At 42.5% G+C, this 21,162-nt stretch overlaps 1 protein-coding gene across 4 annotated transcripts in view; it reads right to left on the bottom strand.

Annotated features, from left to right (window-relative positions):
• DCAF17 (DDB1 and CUL4 associated factor 17) overlaps positions 1–21,162 on the bottom strand; it is a 444,850-nt gene that overhangs the window by 347,340 nt on the left and 76,348 nt on the right. For all 4 annotated transcript variants that reach the window (XM_069225322.1, XM_069225323.1, XM_069225325.1 and 1 more), the window contains one exon: positions 9,113–9,216. In XM_069225322.1, coding sequence (XP_069081423.1) covers positions 9,113–9,216 — 104 coding nt within the window. The remainder of the gene's footprint in view (positions 1–9,112; positions 9,217–21,162) is intronic.

The raw sequence follows: 21,162 nt of genomic DNA, 5'->3' as shown, positions 1-21,162 counted from the left end.
GGGAGCCCCCCTGGTTTGACTGCGCTGAACCAGAGGTGACCTTTAACTTTGATTTTGTCAATTAAAATATATATAAATATATAAAGAGAGATAAGCCCACGCTAGACAAATCGTGAACTGCTTGAGGTGTCTTTGGAAAGTGAATCGTTACGAAAGCGCAGAACATATCCCTTTCAGGTCGCGTGTGACTTAAATACGGAGTTTGGTTCTTCCATTCTGAGTCAGAGCACAGAACTTCACAAATAGCGAAAGCGATGTACCTTGGAAATAGCTTTTCCGTTCTTGTTGATGAGTCACGCGCTTGGCTCTGAAGATGACTAAACAAGCGTTACTCCCACGTGAGCTTTCCTCTCAGGAACCCATTTCGAACAACGTCTGTTTTACCATTCCATCTGTGAGACTACTGTTGCTGGGTAAAATATACTATAGTCCGTTTGCCTCACATTTATCTCGTTATACAGATTTAGACGTGCAGTAAAACCTCAAGTCCAAGCAATAACATTGCGTCTGTGATGAGATATTGCAGCAGCGCAGCCTGACTCATTAACAACATGTGGCCAGTGGGAGCACAGAAAAAAACATTGTTACCTCGTATTATTTCACGAAAAACTACCACCCAGTGACGAAATAAGTACACCTACGGGTAATAGTTTCATTTTTTTTTCCGAGGAGCTCTAAATATGACAGTGCATTTGTTGTTCGTGTTAAAGCGAAAAAGTCAATTAAATCCCTGATAACTAAAATACATTTGCCCACAGTCATTGTTTAGTACGACAACCCTAGTTTGTTTCCATCTTATTCTTAGTTTTCATTTCTCCGTGCTGAACAACTCTGCGGGGGTGAGGCCTTTGTTTGCGTAACTCCACAGAGATGTGTCTGATTTGCTTAAATTTAAAATATTAAACCGCGATGGATGGAATGCTTGAATTAACGTCAGCCAAAGGTAATGGGATGCATCCCAGTAGCACTACTTCAGGTTACCACCTCAGATTAGACGAGAAATATCCAAATGTAGCCTCTGTCCTGCTTCTGCTCCAATAGGAACAGTCTAACCCGAACTAGGTCTGATACCCAAGGTACCTAAGGCCAGTTTTAGACTGTTCGTATTAGACTAGGATCAACAGTGATTTGCATATGTCTAGTTCCTGTCTGAAGTGACATGGTGGGCAAAGGGACGATGGACTGAAGTGTGACCCAAATTAATTACCAGCAGCTGAAAGTAACTCAAGCATTTCACCTATCACTTTTTAGATTAACTCACTGCAACACCAAATGTACAACAGTTTTGCCTAGATGTGGGTCTCAAGTTCACTATGATACAGGACTCAAGCTACACCTGACCAAGAGGTTCAAATAGGCCAAAACCGGTCTTGGGTTGTTTGTTGGGCAAGATCAAGACTGATTTGCATACGGCTAGTTCCTATCTGTACTGACATTGTGGGCAAAAAATGATGGCCTGGAATCCGGCCCAAAGTAATTACCATTGGCTAAGATTAATTCAAACATCCCACCCATCACTTTTTTGTGTGTAGCCCAGTGGTTTTCATTTAAAGTACATAAATTCAAATACCACCTTGGCACATACTTTCATTTCATGAAGGTTCCAACCAGAGTCATTGCAGGGTGCAGTTCCATCTGTTGCCTCTCATATCTTTGGTTAAGCTCATGATTACCGATTGGTATATTCCCTAGAAAGTGCCTGAATCCTGTAATGGCCAAGAAGTAGAAGCACCCAAAAGAAGTAATGCCTGAGACTAGAATGCTCAGCATAATCAGAGGAATGGACTTAAAAACAACAGTGTTGTCACCAACCTAGTTTGTCTACCTTTGACGTTGGCACACTCAGTTCCACTGTTTGTGGTGACTGGACAAAGAAGTCAAACATGGGATAAAAACCACCAAAGTGTTTGATGCATAATAAGAACACATACCTTATACAAGGAAATGGAAACCTAAGGATGGCCGGCTATGTTGTGGCTAATTTGTGACTGAACAAAAACTCCAGTCGACCATCAATCTTCAATCATGTTCACGCACTAAACTAACACATTGGACTTAAATCTTGTGTTAGATTACTTCATCTTAACTTATTAAATACATTTATAATTATATAGCACAACTTGACTAAACATACAAAAAACTGTTTGAAAAAAAAATGAGGAGCAATTTAAATCATATTACCAAGGACTTCCATTATTGCAATGTTTTTGTGATTGTAAATGGAGAAATTCAAAGAAAGACTGTACTAAGAATATAGAACTAACAATATTTGGTCATAGGTTTCACTATAGGGAACTTACAGCCTTGAAAGTGAATCCACCATGTTAGGAGAGAAAGTCAATAACTCCTGTTAAGGGGCCCTGATTCCAAAGTTGTTCAGATATTGATTATTGTCCTTAAAGAAGGTATGTGGAATATTGTTGTCTCCATTCATTTGTGAACCCTCCCCAGGCGATACAAATGTTTACATGGTGATTTTGACCTCACTGAGTGCAACTGTAGTTTCACTGAGGTCTTCGTCAGGACTAGGATCCTTAATTGTTAGTAACTCCTATTACGACGGGAAGACATGGCAATAAAACTCAAGGTGGGTATCAACCATTATACACATATTAATAGTTTTACATATTTACAAAGGGCTGTATTTGGGAACATGGTTAACACAGTTCACATGGTTAAAATATCAGCTTCACTTTTTTTTTTTACTCCAAAGTAATATGGAGCAAGATTTTGTGCGTATCCCACAACAAAGGTTGTTTGCATTATTCTTTATAGGAACAAAAAGTTAGTAGCGGAGCTGAAACTGAAGGATTTTTGCAATAAAATCAGTTGGAAGAAAATCTGGTTATTTTTGGTGAATGCACTCGTGTCATGATGAGCTGTACTCTCCTCACCCTTTGGTCCATCAAGATGTGAACATGGTATTGGTTGGTTCAGATTGGTATAATTCATGAGGCCAGCTTTGATTAAAGAGCAAGACATGGAATTCATTCTTGAGTGCCAGTCGTGCCCTGCCTCCGTTCCTTTAGCATACTTGATTAAGGTGCTGTTCATCAAATGCAATTCCTCCAATGGTTTATAATAGTTTCTGGATCCTACAATGCTCAGGCTACTCGAATATGTCTAGGGGATACTAGTATTCAACTTTCTACTGCTGCATACAGTAGAGTCAATTTCTTTTTTTATGAATTTCCTGATTCAGATATTACATGAAGTCCATTCTGAACCATACACAACCCCAAAATTATTCTGGCCTCTTTTCCAGAAGAATCTTTCACAATTTACCACCTTTTGTGCTTGCTACCACGACTTCCAGTGCTCTTCACATGAGGTTGTTTTCAAAGTGTTTTGCTCGGAGAAAGTGACTCAAAGGGACAGATGACACATATTTTTAATTTCTGTGTTGCAGTTTTTTTTCAAACCTCCTGGCTCGTTTTTCCGACATAGACCAGGGCAGAGAGAGAATCATGCAAATCACATTTCTAGGATGCAATTAGTGAATACTTTATTGACAATTCAGAATCATTGACAGGTAAATTCTGTCTTTGACTGTTTACAAACAATACAGTTCCTCCAATGTTTTGTGGCTTTGAAGTGGCAGACGATTACACAATGTTTCAATCAGTAACAGCATTTGAGAGCTTTACAATATGTTAGAGCGAGCCAAATCGTCTTTTAGGCTCCTTTGTCTCTATAATGCAAAGATCAGTTTCTTAAGAGGGAACCCCATTAGTTATAGATTGCACCACTTCTTAGAGATGATCGTTTTGACCTTATTAGTCACATGGTTTAATGTAATTACACAGACCAATAGTTTTGGGCTTTCTTTTTAAATTATTGATCAGTAGTCCCTCTCTGGGTGTATACCAAGCCTTATTCATTGTTCTTTTCAACAACATTTTTAGATGACCTTACTCCCCAAGTGTTGCAATGAGGGTCTCAGCATTAATTGGATAGTCTTTTTCATAGTTTCTTCTAACTCTTAGGAAGTCACCATAGGGTAGATCCCCCTTCACATTTCTTAAGTGGAAACTTATATAATGAAGGAAGGTATTCTGATCTGTGTTCTTGGTATACAGACATGTGTAACATTTTTTCTTCTTCATGTTTGATAACGGGATCATAAAATGAAATATTCTTTTCATAAGATACAGAGAATGTTTTATATGGGGGAGTGACTGGCTAATTAGGGAATTAGTTTACAGTGACAATAGATCCACTCAGATCAGCAGAATGTTTTTGTTATTTCCCTTCTAAGCGGTTAAGTGACATAGAAAAAGATTGTTATTATAAATCCACTTCTCCTTCTGCTCAGCCATAAACTAAATAGTCCTCTCCAGGACAAATGAATAGCCCACAGCAGTTCCCTTTATCTGGTTCACTGTCACAGTTCTTTGAAAGACAGACTTTAGCTAAATATATAACAGATTCATTGAGAACATTATGTGGTTGCTCCTGCAGATTTAAGTATATCTCCATAACTTCTATTGCTGACTCTTGTCGGATGTTGGTGTACAGGCTTTCAACATGCAGTATTGCCAAAACCTTGATAGAAACGTCAAAGTATCTTCCTTCAGCCTCACTGGTGACACCCGCGCTGTCCTTCACATAGAATTGGACTGTGGATACAAAAAAACTTTAGGAGAAAGTCAACATATATGTATTCAACCAAATGTATTCCCAAGACAGCAGGTCCACCAGGGGGTTAAGCAAGTGCTTTCGCTTTTTATGATGGGTATATATAAGAAGGATCCTTGGATTTTTGTTGTCCATGTATTCAAATGCTTTTTAGTCGAGGCAGTCCCCACTGAATTTGTTTAAAAAGACCTCCCAAATAAGACCTTGGATATCTTTAGAAGAGTCAGATGACATCTTCTGATAGTGCTGTGTATTGCTTAGTTGTCGGTATACCTCGTTCTCAATAATCAGAGGAATTTTTGTACAACTTTTACCCATTTATCTGCTGCTTTAATAATTAATTTATCAATGTTTAACACTTTCCTGACATAACATTCTTAGCTTGGAGACATTAAGTTTTAGATATCTCTTCTTTTGCTCCAGTTTGTCCAAAACTTTCACAACTACTTTGACAAATGTTGAAATCTCTGCAGGGAGCAAAATTGGGGACGGTCAAAAAGTGTAGATTTGCCTGAAATTCTTATAGCATGCTTGACTCTGGATTAGCTCACTGCCAACGTATGTTTGCAGACCTAGTTCCAAGAAGAATTAAAGGAGTTCCGTGCAAACTGTGACAATAAGCAGATTATGTTGGCGCAAAGGTGAGTTCTTCGGAAAATACCTGGGCTTTTGCTTAGGAGAACTCACTCGTCACCGGATTATGAATCTGTGATTTCAGGGGGATGACTTTTGTAGGTAGCTCTTCTTGAATATATTTCTCCTTATCCGTAATCTTGGAGTTACTTTTCCCAGCCCCTTTTGGCACTTCTCCACAAAAAAGAGTAGAAAAGGGCTCCTCTTCCATCTCATTCAGAGCTAGTTGTTGGACAGTTTTGTTCATCACTGAAGTTAGTTGAGGAGCACAATGAAAAACTGATCAATCTCTTTTTACTTCTTCATTAGAACTGGTGAAACTCTCCGGTGTTCTCTGATTTGTCATACAAATGAGCTTGCAGATAGAGTACGTTTTCTCTCGTTTATAGTTTGCAATGTCCCTCTGAGATTTGATAGTTTTCTAGGCTTGAGTTGTAGCACTGATTTCACCTATTTATCAATTTGCTCAAAAAGTGCCTTAGCATTATCTTTTCTTGATTGGTTTTAATAGCTTCCTCAAATACCTTGTTCACCTCAACCTTGTTTCTACTCAGTCTCTCTGCTGCTTGACTGTCAAGAACATCCAATCTCTTGAACATCTGGTGCCAATGCTATTGAAATTAATGGTATATTCACCACCTTTGGTGAAAATCGCATGGATATATTTAACTTGAGCCCGTTTGGGATAGACTAATTGCTTTGTTTGATCCAGGCTATTCATTAATGGTAGATACAAAAGAGCATGCATTCCAATTCACAGGTCAAGTATTAACTTATTACTTTCTCCTTTTGTCAAGCTCAATGTCTTATGTTCAGACATAACTTCTGAGAAGGTTACACTTGGCAAACGTTATGTACCAGAATGTTTGCCAATGGGCTCAGACTCATATAGCATCATACAATGTCTTAAAATAGATCACACAGTACTTTTCTTTTTAATAAACCATTTTTATTAGTTTTATGTGAAACAGCTTGACAGTCCGATAGGTCACAGGTGCAATCAGCACAAGTAAAGTAGTACACCTATTGATCTATCGCATGATACTCTAATGCACCTCCAGGAACCACTGCCCCATTTGTCAGATTGCACACCTCCCCTTACGAAGAACCCAGGCATCTTGCCCCATTCCAGCTCCCCCACACCTTTGTGTATTTGGCCAGACGCCTTCGTACTTCACAGACCATCTTCTCCTGTTGTGCACCCCCTGACGCCATTTTGTGATCGAGGGAGCGGTTTCGGCCTTCCCGTTCGCTGCAATGACTCTTTTAGCCACCAAGCAGGCCACCCCCAAAAATGTTTGCTGCACTCTGCTGGATCCCACCCCATCGAGCACCCCCAGGAGAGCTAGCAATGGAGCCACTTCAACTTCCCCCTGTATAACTCTCGAGATCTCTCCCAGCACCTCCCTCCAATAACAAGTTATCAGGGGGCAGGTCCATACCATATGGAAGAAGTCTGTGTTGGGGCTTGCACAATGAGGACAGTCCGCTTGGGGCCGCAGACCCGCTTTACACATCTGGTTAGGCGTGAGGTATGCCGTATAAAGAAAGTATATCTGCACAACTCAAAGTCGGGAGGCCGTAACTAGGGATCTTAGGGCCATCAACGCCTCCCTCCAGTCTCCCTCTTCGATCGGACCCACCCAGAGCTCCCATCGCTCTTGGAGCTTGTCAAGTGCATGGGTGGTGTTAATGACCAATGAGCGGTAATTGCGTGACACTCCCCCCCTGCCTTGTGCGCCCATCATAACTTTGGCCTCTACGGGGCTGAATTCTGGGAGTTCTTTCCCTGCCTGAATATGCTCCTGCAATGCATGCCTAAACTGCAGGAACTTGTGGAATTGGGACTTATGCAGTTCAAAGTGTTCCTGGAGCTCCTTAAATGACCGCATGCGGGAGCCGGTCCAGACATCACCCAGCTGGGAGATACTTATAAGGTCCCATTTATTGAACCCCTGAAGCGTTGAGACCTCCCCAAGCCACCGTTCCTGCCACAATGGCGTCTGCTGGGTAAGGCTGCGCCACCACCCAGTTGTCCGCTGAGCAGTCCTCCACCCCGCCAACACCACCCGAGTCACCTCCGGAACAATATGTGGCAGGGGATCACCGCACAACCTCCCAAGCAAGCCAGAGAAGCCCCTCGTCAAGAGTTCTAGCTAATACGCCAGGTCTGACCATCCCCATTCCAACCAATCACGGATGACCAATAAATGCATAGCTAAGTAGTATAGGTCGAGGTTGGACATTCCCAGACCCCCTTCATAAACGTCCCCTTGACAGGTACAGAGCGCTAGGTGGAGGCGCGAACCCTGCCATAAGAATCACTGCGCCATCGCCTCCATCTCGCTAAACCACTTCCTAGGAATATGGTGTGGAAAATTTTGAAGCACATAGAGAAGCCGAGGGAGAACCATCATTTTATACAGCGCAATTCGGCCCAAAATGTTGAGGGGGAACGACCGCCAGCGCTGGAGATCCTCCCTGACTCTTCGAGTCAAGGGTGTTACATTGAGGGACCACGCCAACTCAGGTGAGAGTGCCACATGTATCCCAAGATACTGTAAGCTATTGCGGCGGAGGGGAATACCCTGCTGCCAATCATAGCTATCTCTGGCCGGTTTCAGCGGGACCAAGAGGGACTTACCGGGATTTACCACCAAACCTGACACGTTCGCAAAGAGTCCTAAGCACACATTATTTTAAATGGTAAGCAGAGCCATGAAAATAACTTAACAAATCTTTCTATCAAATAAGCAGCATGGAGAGAAAATGTTCTCCATTTCAGAAGAGAGGTAGGCCAATACGGGCACTCTGGAATGAATTCCATTTCTTGCTCGTTAATCAAACCTGACCTCATAAATTACACCAATCTGCATTTACATCGCAATAATGGGAACAGTTGGTTGTGAGAGGCAGTACATATGTGAAACATGATTTAAAAGGCTCTTTGTTTACAATTTCATGTTTTGAAATATGCTTTTAGTGTGTTTAGTAGAGCATTGTTATATCATCATAAATATACTTAATCAATAAAAAGGAAATAATGTAACAAATGAATTAGGTCTAACGTGAAGATTGATGGTCAACTGGGGACACATAGTTTTTGCTAGTTTTGATTGGTCCCACCTCCATCAATAACTTAGGGACCACATCTCTTACTATTATAGTAATTAGTTGAGCAACACAAAAAGGAAATGCAAAACAAGTTTCAGTGGTCAGAAAAGGTACGAGGTCCTTCACACTACTGCCCAAAAATACATTTAGAGATCTAGTGGCAGGAGGTGCTACATTAATAAGGCATACTAGCAGGGAGTGGTATTACCACCAAGAGATATCTGCGGTATAATTCTCAAGAGAAAGAACCATGGGTTTGACGATATCAATAAAACGTTAAAGAAGTACAGATTTGAATTGTTGGTTTGCCTTCGGATGGTCAATGTTTCCAATCACTCAATGTATTGCGTTCCTTTTCTACACTCTTTTTACTCTAACACATTCCTTAATTTTCTGACTGTATGCTTTTGCTTCTTTTTATTTTCTTGGCTTACCTATCCAGCGTACAATTCCCATGGTATCTCATGTTTAGAATGTTGTTTTAAAAACACAAATCACACTACCATATCAAGTGCTTAAAGCTTCTCAATGTTACAAAATACTGCTTACCAGTCTTCCAAACCAGATTTCCTTGCCACCTGCGGTCAGCCAGGGTATAAAAACAAGAACTTTCTCTAACTATTAGAGATCTTTTCAGCATCAATAGCATCAAAAGGAAGTTAAAAACTATATAAACAATCAGATTTAGGAGCACCAACCAATCTTAGTTTCAATATGCTTGAGTTACCTGTTAAAACAGTACCGATAGTTGTCAAAGTAAATTCTCCCTCTTTCGTAGGCAACAGGAGATTTGGAATGTTTGGTCCAGACATTCTGGAATTTTGTGCTTTTCTGAAATACAAATTAGTTCATTGATAACAAAAAAAGACAGATTTTCTCAGATTCTGATTGCATACTTTGCATATTCATTTCAGTAGTTGTTTTCATACATCGTATTTTGTTATAATTTTTTAATCATATGTTAATCATAAAGCACCAACAAGAGAAAAAATTTCAAAACAATTCTAACTCTTGGGCACCTATGCAATATCATGGCATCCATTTGTAAACACGTTTTGAGTCCATCTTAAAGTCTGAAATAAAATCTATTGCTGCATGCCATTATGACTACACAAAAGAGCAGACACTTTCAGTGCCAGACCCATATATAAACAGCTTTGGTCTGTAAATATATGTGGATTATAACTGATTAACTTTGCTATGAGGATTAAGTCAATATTTCATAGGAGGCTAAGCAATTAAAGCAAATACTTTTAACAGTTAGTCAGACTGAGAGTGAAATATTGACATCAGAAATTATAGATCGATTTCCGAAAGGAGGCATTTCTTTGCCTTAGTGTTTATTTATTTTGAAAAGGTATCAAATGGAACAGAGGCTATGATGTGGTGAATCAAAAAAACTGAACCCGCAGCTTTCAGGTTAGGTCACCATCATGGTCTCAATGTTCTTATCATTAAGCTGCAGTTCATTCCCTTTCATTCAACTGGCATTAGCCAGCATGAAATCTTGGAAACGTTTTTGAACTGACCCCATGTTGTCCTCTTAGTGAACGGTCAGCTGTACATTGTTAACATATTCTTAAAAAGAGAGCCATTTGACTGTATGCGCTGAGTAAGTGAGTGAGTGACAGATGAAGAGTACTGATGGACGCAACACTGGACCTTCTTTGCAGGAGATCTATGATCACCAAGCAAAACAGTCTGAATTCAGTCTTGCAAGCAAAGATGTAAACCAATAGTGGGCACTGCACCCATTGCTGCCCTGAGTCTTAGCAAAATAGAGTGAGAGAGAGTGTCAAGTTGGTAGACAGACCTAAAATGATCATGATGGCAGTGGAACATCCTTCATCAAGTTTCAATTGGAAATCATCGAAAAGTGCAACAATCCCCAAACATGATTGCTGCTCCTTGTGATGTGATTAGCCTAAGATCACATTGTTCTCCAGGTAAGCCAATGGTTGAACAATGATGATGCTTTCCGGTGACATTGGTGGCAAAATGAAGATGGGAATTCAGGCAATGATAGGAATAAGTGGGTCTTCACTTAACTTCATAAAGAAGTGTGACTGTAGTGGCATCCTTCGAAAGTACAAGAATGTGGCCTATGCCCAAACAGGAATATAGGGTTAAAGTCTTTACTAACTAGCTGAAGATATTTCATCTTACAAGGATCAAGGAGAAGCAAGGTTTAATGTTAAAAACTTTGCTTTAGTCTCCATTCAGATGGTATATAATAAAGGTATTCAGACTGCCCACTGAAACTCTAGTGGCTCAGAAATCACAAGATGTTGTATCAGCAGAGACCAGATATGCAGCATCCACCTAAGCTCCCCGAGTCAGCCTTCAAAATGAAAAATTGTCCCATAAGTGATAGACCCCAATGAAGCCATGAAAACCCATCTGCATCCTTAAGCCTTTTTTTAAAGAAAACTGGCCCTTGAAAAGCCACAACCACCCCACCCTCCTGGATGCCTTTCCTCCAAAGCATTTTAAGATCGGCAGCAGAGCTTATTATTGAAAGAGCTGACATACAGGATGCAGTCACTCCTGACATGGCCTCAGGTAAAGCTGTGCAGTCCTTCTGAAGACAATCAGTGCTTGGTGCGCCATAAAGGAAAGCTTCCCTGGAGTAACACTTCAGCGAACCAATGCGTAAAACTCAAGCAACACCATCTGGGGCACTCAGATCCTTGTCTGATTAGAAAGCAGAGATGAGCTGAGTGCATAAAACAGGCTGCAGGGGTCCCATCTGATCTGTGTGTGTGCACTGTGCACCCTTTACACTGTGTTGTTGTCCTGGAGCTCTGCCCTGGTGATCTGGTCTGTACCCTCCTAGTGCAGAAGGTGTGCTGCATGCTCTGTGGTGTGGCTGCTTGACTGAGCTTCAGATGTGAAAGGCCCAGACTACTCAGGGGGTTAAATGCAATTACTTTGTGCCCCCACCACTCATCAACGCACACTGTAAAAAGGGAACATGCTATTTATATGAAGTGTTGGCTCTATGGTTGGTTTTGGCCCTCTAGATGGCATCTGGTTGACTTGCTGTTTTCCCCCCAAAGACGATTGTTCCACTCCTTCTTCCGCCTCGGCTTCCTAGATAGCAGACATCAGGCCCACTATTCGAGTCACCCTGTTCTATAATCTACCACTAGGAACAACTGCACAGCCAATAATGTCAGACTGCTTCCATGGGTGGCACTGAAAGTGACTGTTTAAAAGCTTGGTTGTAACAATCACTACAGCTAAATCCAAAGGAATGAAGCCCCTGTTCATCAAAGACATTGTAGCCTGCGCAACCTACTACTAAAGAAGGAGTCGCTATGCTACTAGCTTCATTGACAACATTACCCCACAAGAGGATGCTATCAATCATTCTGCAAAGAAGGCAATATCCACCTCTTAATCACCAAGCTCTGCGAAAATATAAAAATCTCGAGATAGGATTTTGTAAACTCCTGACAAAAAGCCAAAACAGACTAGATGAGGTCAAAAAGAAACTTGCAGAGCAATTGCATGAACACAGTAAACCAGCTCCCGGAATAGTACAACTGAACAGAAACATCTGGATGTATTTAATAAAACTGATGATGTGGAAAATCACTCCTAGATTATGAGCTAAGCAGCTGAGGCGCTAACTAAAAAATATTCAACTCAGAATTAGAATGCCATTTTCAATTCCTGTTTCACCAGTTTCTAACTGTTCTGACAACTAAAAAACTGTTCTTGACATAAATCATTGTGTCTTATCCACCATCCAAATTTTGAAAAACCTTGTGTCAGATGTTACAAGAGTTTATCACTTCCATCAAATGAAAGAGGGCATTCTAACAGCAACCTGCAAGACTAGAAAGATACAATTTACGGATGACAATGACAATGACAATATTACAAGGCAAATGAAGGGGTATGAAAGAAGTTACCACTCATCTGTGAACAAAAAAATCCCCTACTGATAGGGCTTCTCCTGGTAAATAACCTGCCACATTCCCACAAAGTTGTGATGACGGCCTTACACATCTAGTTGGAACTAATGTATCCTTTTAGTCCTAGTTTCACTTATGGTCACATGAGGCAAAATGATCCAAAGGGCAGCAAAATAACTTGTTAGGTTTACAATAGCTATGAAATTCTCATTTTTTTATTTGTACTCTTTTCCAATTCTTGGGGTCACAACATTTCAGCGATAAGTGACCTATGAGGGGGCCTGCCTAAGGCCTGGTGCTATGCCTGTCTTTTCCTCTCTGGGTGATTTGTTAGATCTTGGGGATGGGCTTGCTGAATAATCTTTTTTCTTCCATGGGACTCTTTTTCTCCTGTATTTTTAGGCTACTTTTGTTATTGGTGCATATCTTTCTTTGTTTTACCTTCATTTCCCTATTAGGGCACAGACAACAATGGTCTATTAAAAGCATTTTAATGGTGGGTCTTTCTGTTGAGGAAGAAAAGATTTTTACTGAACTATAGTATAACAGCTTGTTGTACGTGTTGCAGCAATTAACGATGCCCAAATCCATGGTCCTCAGTATGATAAAGGATTTGGTATTCAGAAAATGTTTTGATCTGAAAGCCTATGGAGGTTTGTGAAAATGAAATCAGTGAATGTTCAAGGACTTAACGCTTCGATGAAACACACAGCTTTAATGTGCTGTCCTCATTCTTTGGAATTCTACATGGGCCTGCATCAGGAGGTTTTCTTGCTACATACTGATATGCAGCACTTGGAGACATATTAGTTTGCCACCCTGCTCCATTCTAGTACCTCTCCAAAAAACAAAGGGGTCTTCAATTTGTTCAAGTAAGGCAACCTTTATACCTGAGGTGACACATTTTGACTAAAAGGGGGGAGTGCTTGGAAAATGTGTGGCATATTGAGTAACCGCTTCCTTTAGGCCCTATGATAATAGGGAAGATTTCTATGTCAAACTATTCCTGTCCTCAGCCAATTTTGTGGGAGAACACCTTAATATGGAAGGCAACGATAATACCATACTAAACAGTCATTACTCTACTCTCTTTTGAACTCTAGATCCCTTCTGCTATCAAGCAATATTCACCACATCTTGTTTGCCCTCCTAAAAATCTCTTTAGTACAGGCGTTAATCTCTACACACAGGCTGTTATTACGACCCTGGTGGCAGCAGTGGAGGTTGGACCGCCGCCAATGCGGCGGTCCTGCCTCCACATTTTGACCGTGGTGAAAGCTCCATGGTCCGACCGCCGGCACTGCCAGGTTGCTGCCGGTCGACAGCCTGGCGATGCCGGCGGCCTTAATCCGCAAGGGCAGCGCTGCAAGCAGTGCTGCCCCGGGGATAACAACTCCCGTGTCCACCAGCCTTTGCATGGCGGTTACACCGCCATGCAAAGGCTGGCAGAGAAGGGGTGCCGGGGGACCTGGCACTGCCCATGCACTTGGCATGGGCAGTGAAAGGGCCCCCATGGACAGCCCTGTCGGGCTTTTCACTGCCTGGCCCAGTGGGAAACTCTTAAAAGGGCCAGCGGGTGGAAGACCGGACCTAAGTTCTGCCATCCTAAAGAGTTTGGCGGGCGGCTTCAGTCACCCACCAAACTCTTAATGAGGCCCCCAATGTCTTGGCAATCGTTACACTACTTCTTCCCGAAGTACCAATGTTTTTTTGGCTTAGAGCATGTGATTTTAAACACTTTCTCCAGTGCTATTTCATCGGGATCATACCAAAAACATTCACTGAAGCCATGTGGTTTACCATCCATATTATGGGGGCTTTCAAAAAGGGGGCTGGATTTAGAAACTATATGCTGAAGTGATTTGTTGGATTACTACCTCCTCAAACGAGGTAAACATCATTTCCAGTGACTGAGTGAGGCGTTTTACCAACCAACTGCTTAAGCTCGACAGCAACAGAACGGTCTTTGTATCAGAGTCTCTTTGTGGTTTGGGATTCAACCTCCCCAAGCCTATTTGTAAAAATTAAAAGTAGATGTGTACACAGTTACAAAGAAGAGAGAAACAAACGTATGATAAAATGCAGAATTATTCTTTATCTTTGCTTAACGTTTCTTGTTAGTGATATTGACTTTAGAGAACACAGTGATAACTGTCTCTGAACAGGTAATGAATCCATCACCAATGACTGATAACATGATAGTTAGTAAACGGCATCCTGTGACGAGCAGTTGAGAAGAATAGTTCAATGCTTTATTAATCAGTGTCCACAACAGCTACCAAGAGATTAAACTGGCCAAATCCTATTTCTACCTTTGATTTATTCCATTCCATCCCATTGATACATTCCTACATTCTCTCTGGAGCACTTACTTCTCTGTACTGCTGGTGGGAGCTTGGGTCATAAACATGGTGCCCAAGGCACAGAAGGTATAAGAGGTGTGGGTGCTAAGGAATAACAGTAGAGGGGATGCCAGATCTTCCCCAGTATGGGTAAGAGCAGACCGATTAGTCTACCTCCCACCCCAAATGGCTTAGGGCAAATAAGCAATAGAACCTTCTATTTGAGAAAGGAAAGTGGAAGTTAGCAATGTTTTCTTTATTTTCTCCTCGTGTCCCTACACCTTACTGTAACAACAACATACATTAGTTTAAATATATGAGGACATCCTATAGTGAAAAATGCTTATGGCCACAAAATTGTGGTATAACAGCTCTTTATTATTAGGCATATTAAATAAGTGATAAAATAATGAAACCATTAACAGGTAACACAGTATTTACAGAACTTAAAAAATGTCAACATATTTTATCATGTGCAATATAATAACCAAGAGGAAAATAGTACAGGTGCAGCACAGCTAAGGACCACTTTTCCCTAACTGCCATGTCTTCTGGGGGGAGGGGCAATACTTTCTATACGCCATTGTGTTTGGGAGGGAATCCCCCCCCTGGGGTCACAGGAGTGTCCCAACATAGACTGAGCTTTGCTGGCCTGGTCTGAGATCCCACTGTCATAATCTCTCTCCAGCCTCTCATAATTGCAAATTTTCCTTAAGAAGCAGTCTATTTGTTAAACCTGCCTGCCTTACATTACACACCAATGTGATATTAGTACACCAACTCTCCAAGCAACGGGAATCAGACCATTTAAGACACCATTGCTAAAATGAGAGTCACTTCACTGTTATTGATCGCACATTTATAATGATTCCCTGTAAACTGTCCCCCTCCTATGCAACCACTTCCACTGTGCCAAGGAAGTGGCTGATTTGAGCACTGCATTGTAAAAAGGAAGATAAAGGACAGACTGTTTCTGTAATGGCTCTTCATTTAAAGCTATAGCCCTAGGAGGGAAGCCAAGAAGAGCCTTATTATATTGTGTGCAGGGTGCACCAGAACACTTCTTTTAAGCCAGTTGTTAATGGGACCTCCACTGAGGTGAAAAATGTTGTAGCCTCAGATTCTGGTTTTGAGTGCTTCCTGTGAGATGTTCAAGATGAATGAAGTTTGCATCTTCTGAATTTCACCATAGAAGATCACCAGATATTCATTGAGAAGGAGGCACTGAATAGGACAGATAAGACAGAAATGAGAGAGCAGGAAATGATCCAGGGCAGTGGTACGATGACCTAACCAGGGAGGCCGCCGTTCCTTCACGCATGGGCACTGACAAGTCACCCCCTGCTGCCTCAAAGGCACTATGTACACAACAGTGAGCAATATGAAACTGAACACGAGCTTTTTGAAGTTAATAGTTATGTTAAATTTGTTTATTAAGTAAGGAGGAGGGTTGCAGCAGTTGATTACTGCAATTTATGTCAACTACACATGAGTGGGCAGTAAACAACCTGATGGCTGTACGTGTTTTATACTGTTACACAAAAAACAAACACATTTTAAAAAAGGTCACCAGGTATTCCTGTAAACTAATTACATTGCAAGCGTGACTATCTGCCACTATGATGGCTGCGCTGGACGATATGAATGCAGTCAGCTGTATGATCTATTTTTCATCCAGGTGGCAGAGCCAGTTTGGAGTGCACCCAACCAACCTACATCTTGCTTGAGATCCCAACCAGTAAACTGCAGGGCCCCATCATGAATTTTGGAGTTCTGTTCCAATGGGCTCAGTTTGTAAGATTCAGATGTTGAACCATCTATTTACCTTCTCAGAGATACCTTGCTTCAGCAGCTGAACTCCTCTTCTTATGGACTATTTATATTCTCTGTCGTTTATCCTCCGTTTTGTTATTCCGTACTGTTGAACATTCCCCCTATGTTAGTAACATATTTGACGAACTGTATAAAGCACCAGTATTATCCAGGATGCGTCTTCCACTCAAAAGACAAATAGTTGTGTAAAGAGCTATTTATTTTCCCCATTAATTGCATTGGTCAATGTCCTTTTTCTTTCCCAGGTTCCTAATCATCAAAAGGTGCATCAATGTAGATAGAGCTGGCCCCATCAGAGTGGAAGTGGAAAACACTCAAGAAGTATCATTGGTTGGGGTGCACAGCTGTAGACGCAGATTGTGAAATATTGATTATCGTTGAATGATCTAAAAAAGGTCCACTCAAATATCGAGAGTGGCAAAAAAGCATAGTGTGGTGCCTGTCAGAGGGCCACAGTGACAGATGGCCCAGCCTCTGCCTCCCTCAAAAAAGACAAAGTAACAACAGGGACAGCTGAACCGAAAAACACGCTGCACCTAAACTTCACGCGCCAGAGAAAGTGATTAAAGAAAAGTAAGTAGGCAGTGCCATGATGTCTCAACAAGTTCAGAGGTTGGCCAAAATGAAGTACATTATTGTCAAAGGCAGAAGCTATATAAAAGAAAATTACCTCAACAAGGCCTTAAACCTCGTTCGTACGGTTTCTGACCACTCCCCGCTACTTCCTACTACGCAGTTGGGCAGACTGCATTCCACTATTAATACGTGACGTCTGCAGACTGAGGCATTATTAGATACCCCGTTTAGAGAGGAGCTTTCCAGCTGTATTACACAATATTTGGAGCATAACAGTGGCTCGACTGCCCTTTGAGCCGGAATGGGATGCCCACAAAACAGTAGTGAGGGGCTATTGCCTCTTGGCCACGTGGGGGGCTCAGTGCACACAGGGAAGTCATTGAATTGGAAAAGGAAATGTGGACATTAGAGACAGAAATCAAGAACCAGTTGGCGACACCCATTTGTCTCTGCGAGCTGCAGAAACTAATGACGCCGACACCCGCTTATGCCGAAATGATTACCAATATTACTTGCCAGACTACATGCAGAGGGTGATCGCTCGGGCAGATTATTGGCATGGCTTGTCCATGACGAACGTCAAAATACCCCAATTGGAGCGATCAAGCTGATTGACGATCCATACTTACCACACAGGCTGCCATTAATGACGCCTTCCGTAACTATTATAGCATGCTATATCAAGCAGATTTGGTGGCCGATCCCCAGCAACTGGAATCATTTTTTAATGTTGCCCCCCTAACTAAGCTTTCCCCCCTACAGAGCACAGCCCTTGATGAACCCTTGCAGCTGGAGGAAATACGAAGAGCCATTTTCCAGATAGCTCGTAATAAAACACCTGGCACGGATGGCCTGCCAGTAGAGTATTATGCTACGTACTCGGCACATCTTATCCAACCCCTGCTGAAAGTGTTCACGGAAGCATTGACACGAGGTGAGCTCCCTGGCTTGCAGCTCAAGGCATTCATCATAGTGCTGCCCAAGCCGGGTTATGTCCCCACAGAAGTGCGATCCTATAGACCGTTTTCTCTCCTTAATCTCGAATCTTAGACTTATTCCCCTAGTTAAGAGCTTAGTTCATGAAGATCAGGCTGGATTCATTCCAGGGCGCAGCACGTTCCTAAACATACGGACACTCTTATGCATCCTACGTGACACTCCACCTACAGCACACAATAGCGTAGCTCTATCACTAGATAGCAAAAAGGCATTTGACACTCTTAAGTGGGAATTTTTATTTGCTACACTACGCCGCATGGTTTTCGGGCATGGGTTCTTGAGATGGGTCCGTACCTTATACGCTAACCCATCGGGCACGGTGAAAAGAGGTTGATTGATCTCTGAGATTTTCTCAATTAACAGGGGCACCAGGCAAAGCTGTCCATTATCGCCTTTATTATCCACGCTTGCAATAGAACCTTTGGCCAGTCACCTTCGCTCGCGGGCACAACAGTGGGGTATCTGGGACCTCGACACACATCACACTGTATCACTCTATGCCACCGATGCATTGGTCTACCTTGGGGATATCAGGGCCTTACTGCCTGACATGATGTCTCTGCTGGACACCCTTAGGAAGCTCTTGGGCCTTCAGGTCAACTGGTCTAAGTCCTGTCTTTTTCCTCTAGTCCAAATGTCTGCTCTTCTCCGGGATGCGCTCCCAGCCTACCGTTTACCATGGGGTTTTGACTCCTTTAAATATTTGGGCATTCAGGTATATCACTCTGTGGGTGCTCTAAGGATGATAACTTGAGTCACCCGCTTCGTTCCAAGAGGGGGTCTCTCCACTTCTGGGGCTCCCTCCCGCTGTCACCAGTGGGCAGAGTGGCAGTAGATAAAATGTTGATCCTCCCCAAATTTCTGTATTTTTTTCTGCAGCTTTTCCCATAATTGTCCCCAAGAGTTTCTTTCAAGAACTGTAAGGTGTATTATTGGAGTTAATATGGGGCAAGGACAGGCGTTGTGTTGCACTGTCAATTTTACAATGTCCGCTCATGGTGGGGGGACTAGGCGCTTCACATTTTGAACTCTACTATCCTGCGGCACAACTACAATGGCCCCTCTGTTGGCTGAGCACCTCTGCTAATGCGGAAGCTGAACAGATGCGTGTGTGATTTGGGACGACTCCCATATATTTCTGGCTTTCAGAGCGCATACAATCGCATATTGAGAGCACCATCTTATTGAAAATTGTGCCAGCAAGCGTGGGCAGTTATGTACAGGGTAGGTCTTTCCCTCTTCCCCCCTCCGTGCTCCCCCTGATCACCATTTACCAATTGCCAGTCGGTACACAATTGACCAGGTATCAACAACACAAAGCGTATGGGGAATTCTGTGAACAGGTTAATCTGGCCCATTCAACTAGTCATCAGATCACGGACGTGGTGATCTAATTATCAGCATGGGGTGTGGTGGTGGTGGCCGTGTGCTCTATAAAGGGTGGGCGTGTTCCCCTTACGGAGTAGGTGGTCTCACACACATTAGAGTGTCATGCTTCATCATTTGACCACCTATCCCCACCCTGGTAGGATGATACCACCTGGGCGGACTCAACCTCGTCGTTAAAAGAACTCTGAGGGAGTACTAAAATTAATCTTTCTGGATAGAGCGGGGATCCAGTTGAGTGAGAATATAAGCTAAAATGACCTAACGAATCACCTGATGTCTCCTATTCCTTTAATGACGGTGTTTGTTGGTAAGATTAAAAACAATTGGGACACTCTTGAATATAATGGTTCAAGTTGTCGTCTAAGTCTATATGGCCAACATGTTTCTGCCCTCTCCTATAGCCAAACTGGTCTGGGGCATTCGTCAGGGCCTAGGATCCCTCCTACATATGGGGGTGGCTGGCTAAGCTAGAAAGTGGGCAAAATCGTTAAAATGCACACTGGGCCTAGCTGAGGGAAAATTCAGTTAAGGAAGGCCTATAAGGGAAAGAAAATAGTGGAATAAAATTAAGAACACAGCGTGCACACGGTGCGTGTGAGTAATCACTGCAAGCCACTTCACACAAATTGTGAAAAACATGCTAAGGGTGACGCATACAACCAAGCAAGTACTACTGCTGGAGGGGTATTGCTGTACACGGCTCATATTAGGGCCCTAAATAACACACTAAGGGCACGATCTCTTACCCTATAAGGGAAGGGCAACTAGCCCCTGGTCTGCGAAAGGGCAGGGGGTTGCCCCTTGTAGTCACACTCCGTGAAGGAATGAAAATCCGAATCAGAAAGGAATACTAGTAGGGTATCATAATATTAGGCACAAACACCAAAAGAAAACTTATCTAGCACATAGATGTCATAGATGACTAGTTATTGCCAATATAAACATAAGGCATCACCGGAGAAACGGAGGCGTAGGGAACTGCCTAGAACTCAAAAGAAGTAAAGTGGAAACCATAAGATGACAGAGACGAGTAACAAAATACATAAAAAAGATAATAAACAATATAAATCTTATCTGCTCCCTCGACAGAAGCGGGGATGGAGACAGTGGGGGACTACTTTGATAATGGCACCCTATATGTCATATGATGCCATTAGGTAACTTACTTCCTTGAGCCCCGGTCATCTCCTGACCACGTACTCATAGCGGCTTGGGGTGCCAGCGATACGGAGCATTCGCACTCTCTTATCCTTCACACATTGTTATCAGACACTGGCTCAAGGAAGGGAACCTGCTGTTTCCTCTTGTTTTTGAACACTCCATGGGACTGCATGTGTTTGCTTGCTCTCTTCACTGTGTACAGCCTTCCCCTTGCCCACAAGCTGTCTGTGCTTTGTTGTACGCCCCCATTTTGTCCGATGCTGCTTCTATTTTTAAAATAAATCTCCACTGCCAAATGTCCACCACTGCTCGCCCATTCTCTTGCTTTACTCTCGTTCTGCCACAGCATTGACTTTTATCCCCCTCTCGCCCCTCCAAATCCATCCTGTGCTGCTCCCCCTCCCTTTTTTTTCCGGAGAGCCAGTCAGCTGCCAGTTGCTAACTTCTTTACCTTTGGTATGTTTTTTTTCCCTCCAATTTACCATCTCAAAATTGGCCTTTGCATTTTGCCAGCTACCTTGAACTGTAGAAATTCTGCGGTGATTTGGGTAGAT

The sequence above is a fragment of the Pleurodeles waltl genome, chromosome 3_1 (assembly GCF_031143425.1).
Source record: "Pleurodeles waltl isolate 20211129_DDA chromosome 3_1, aPleWal1.hap1.20221129, whole genome shotgun sequence".
Taxonomy (NCBI): Eukaryota; Metazoa; Chordata; class Amphibia; order Caudata; family Salamandridae; genus Pleurodeles; species Pleurodeles waltl.
This window is presented reverse-complemented; position numbering and strand designations above follow the sequence as displayed.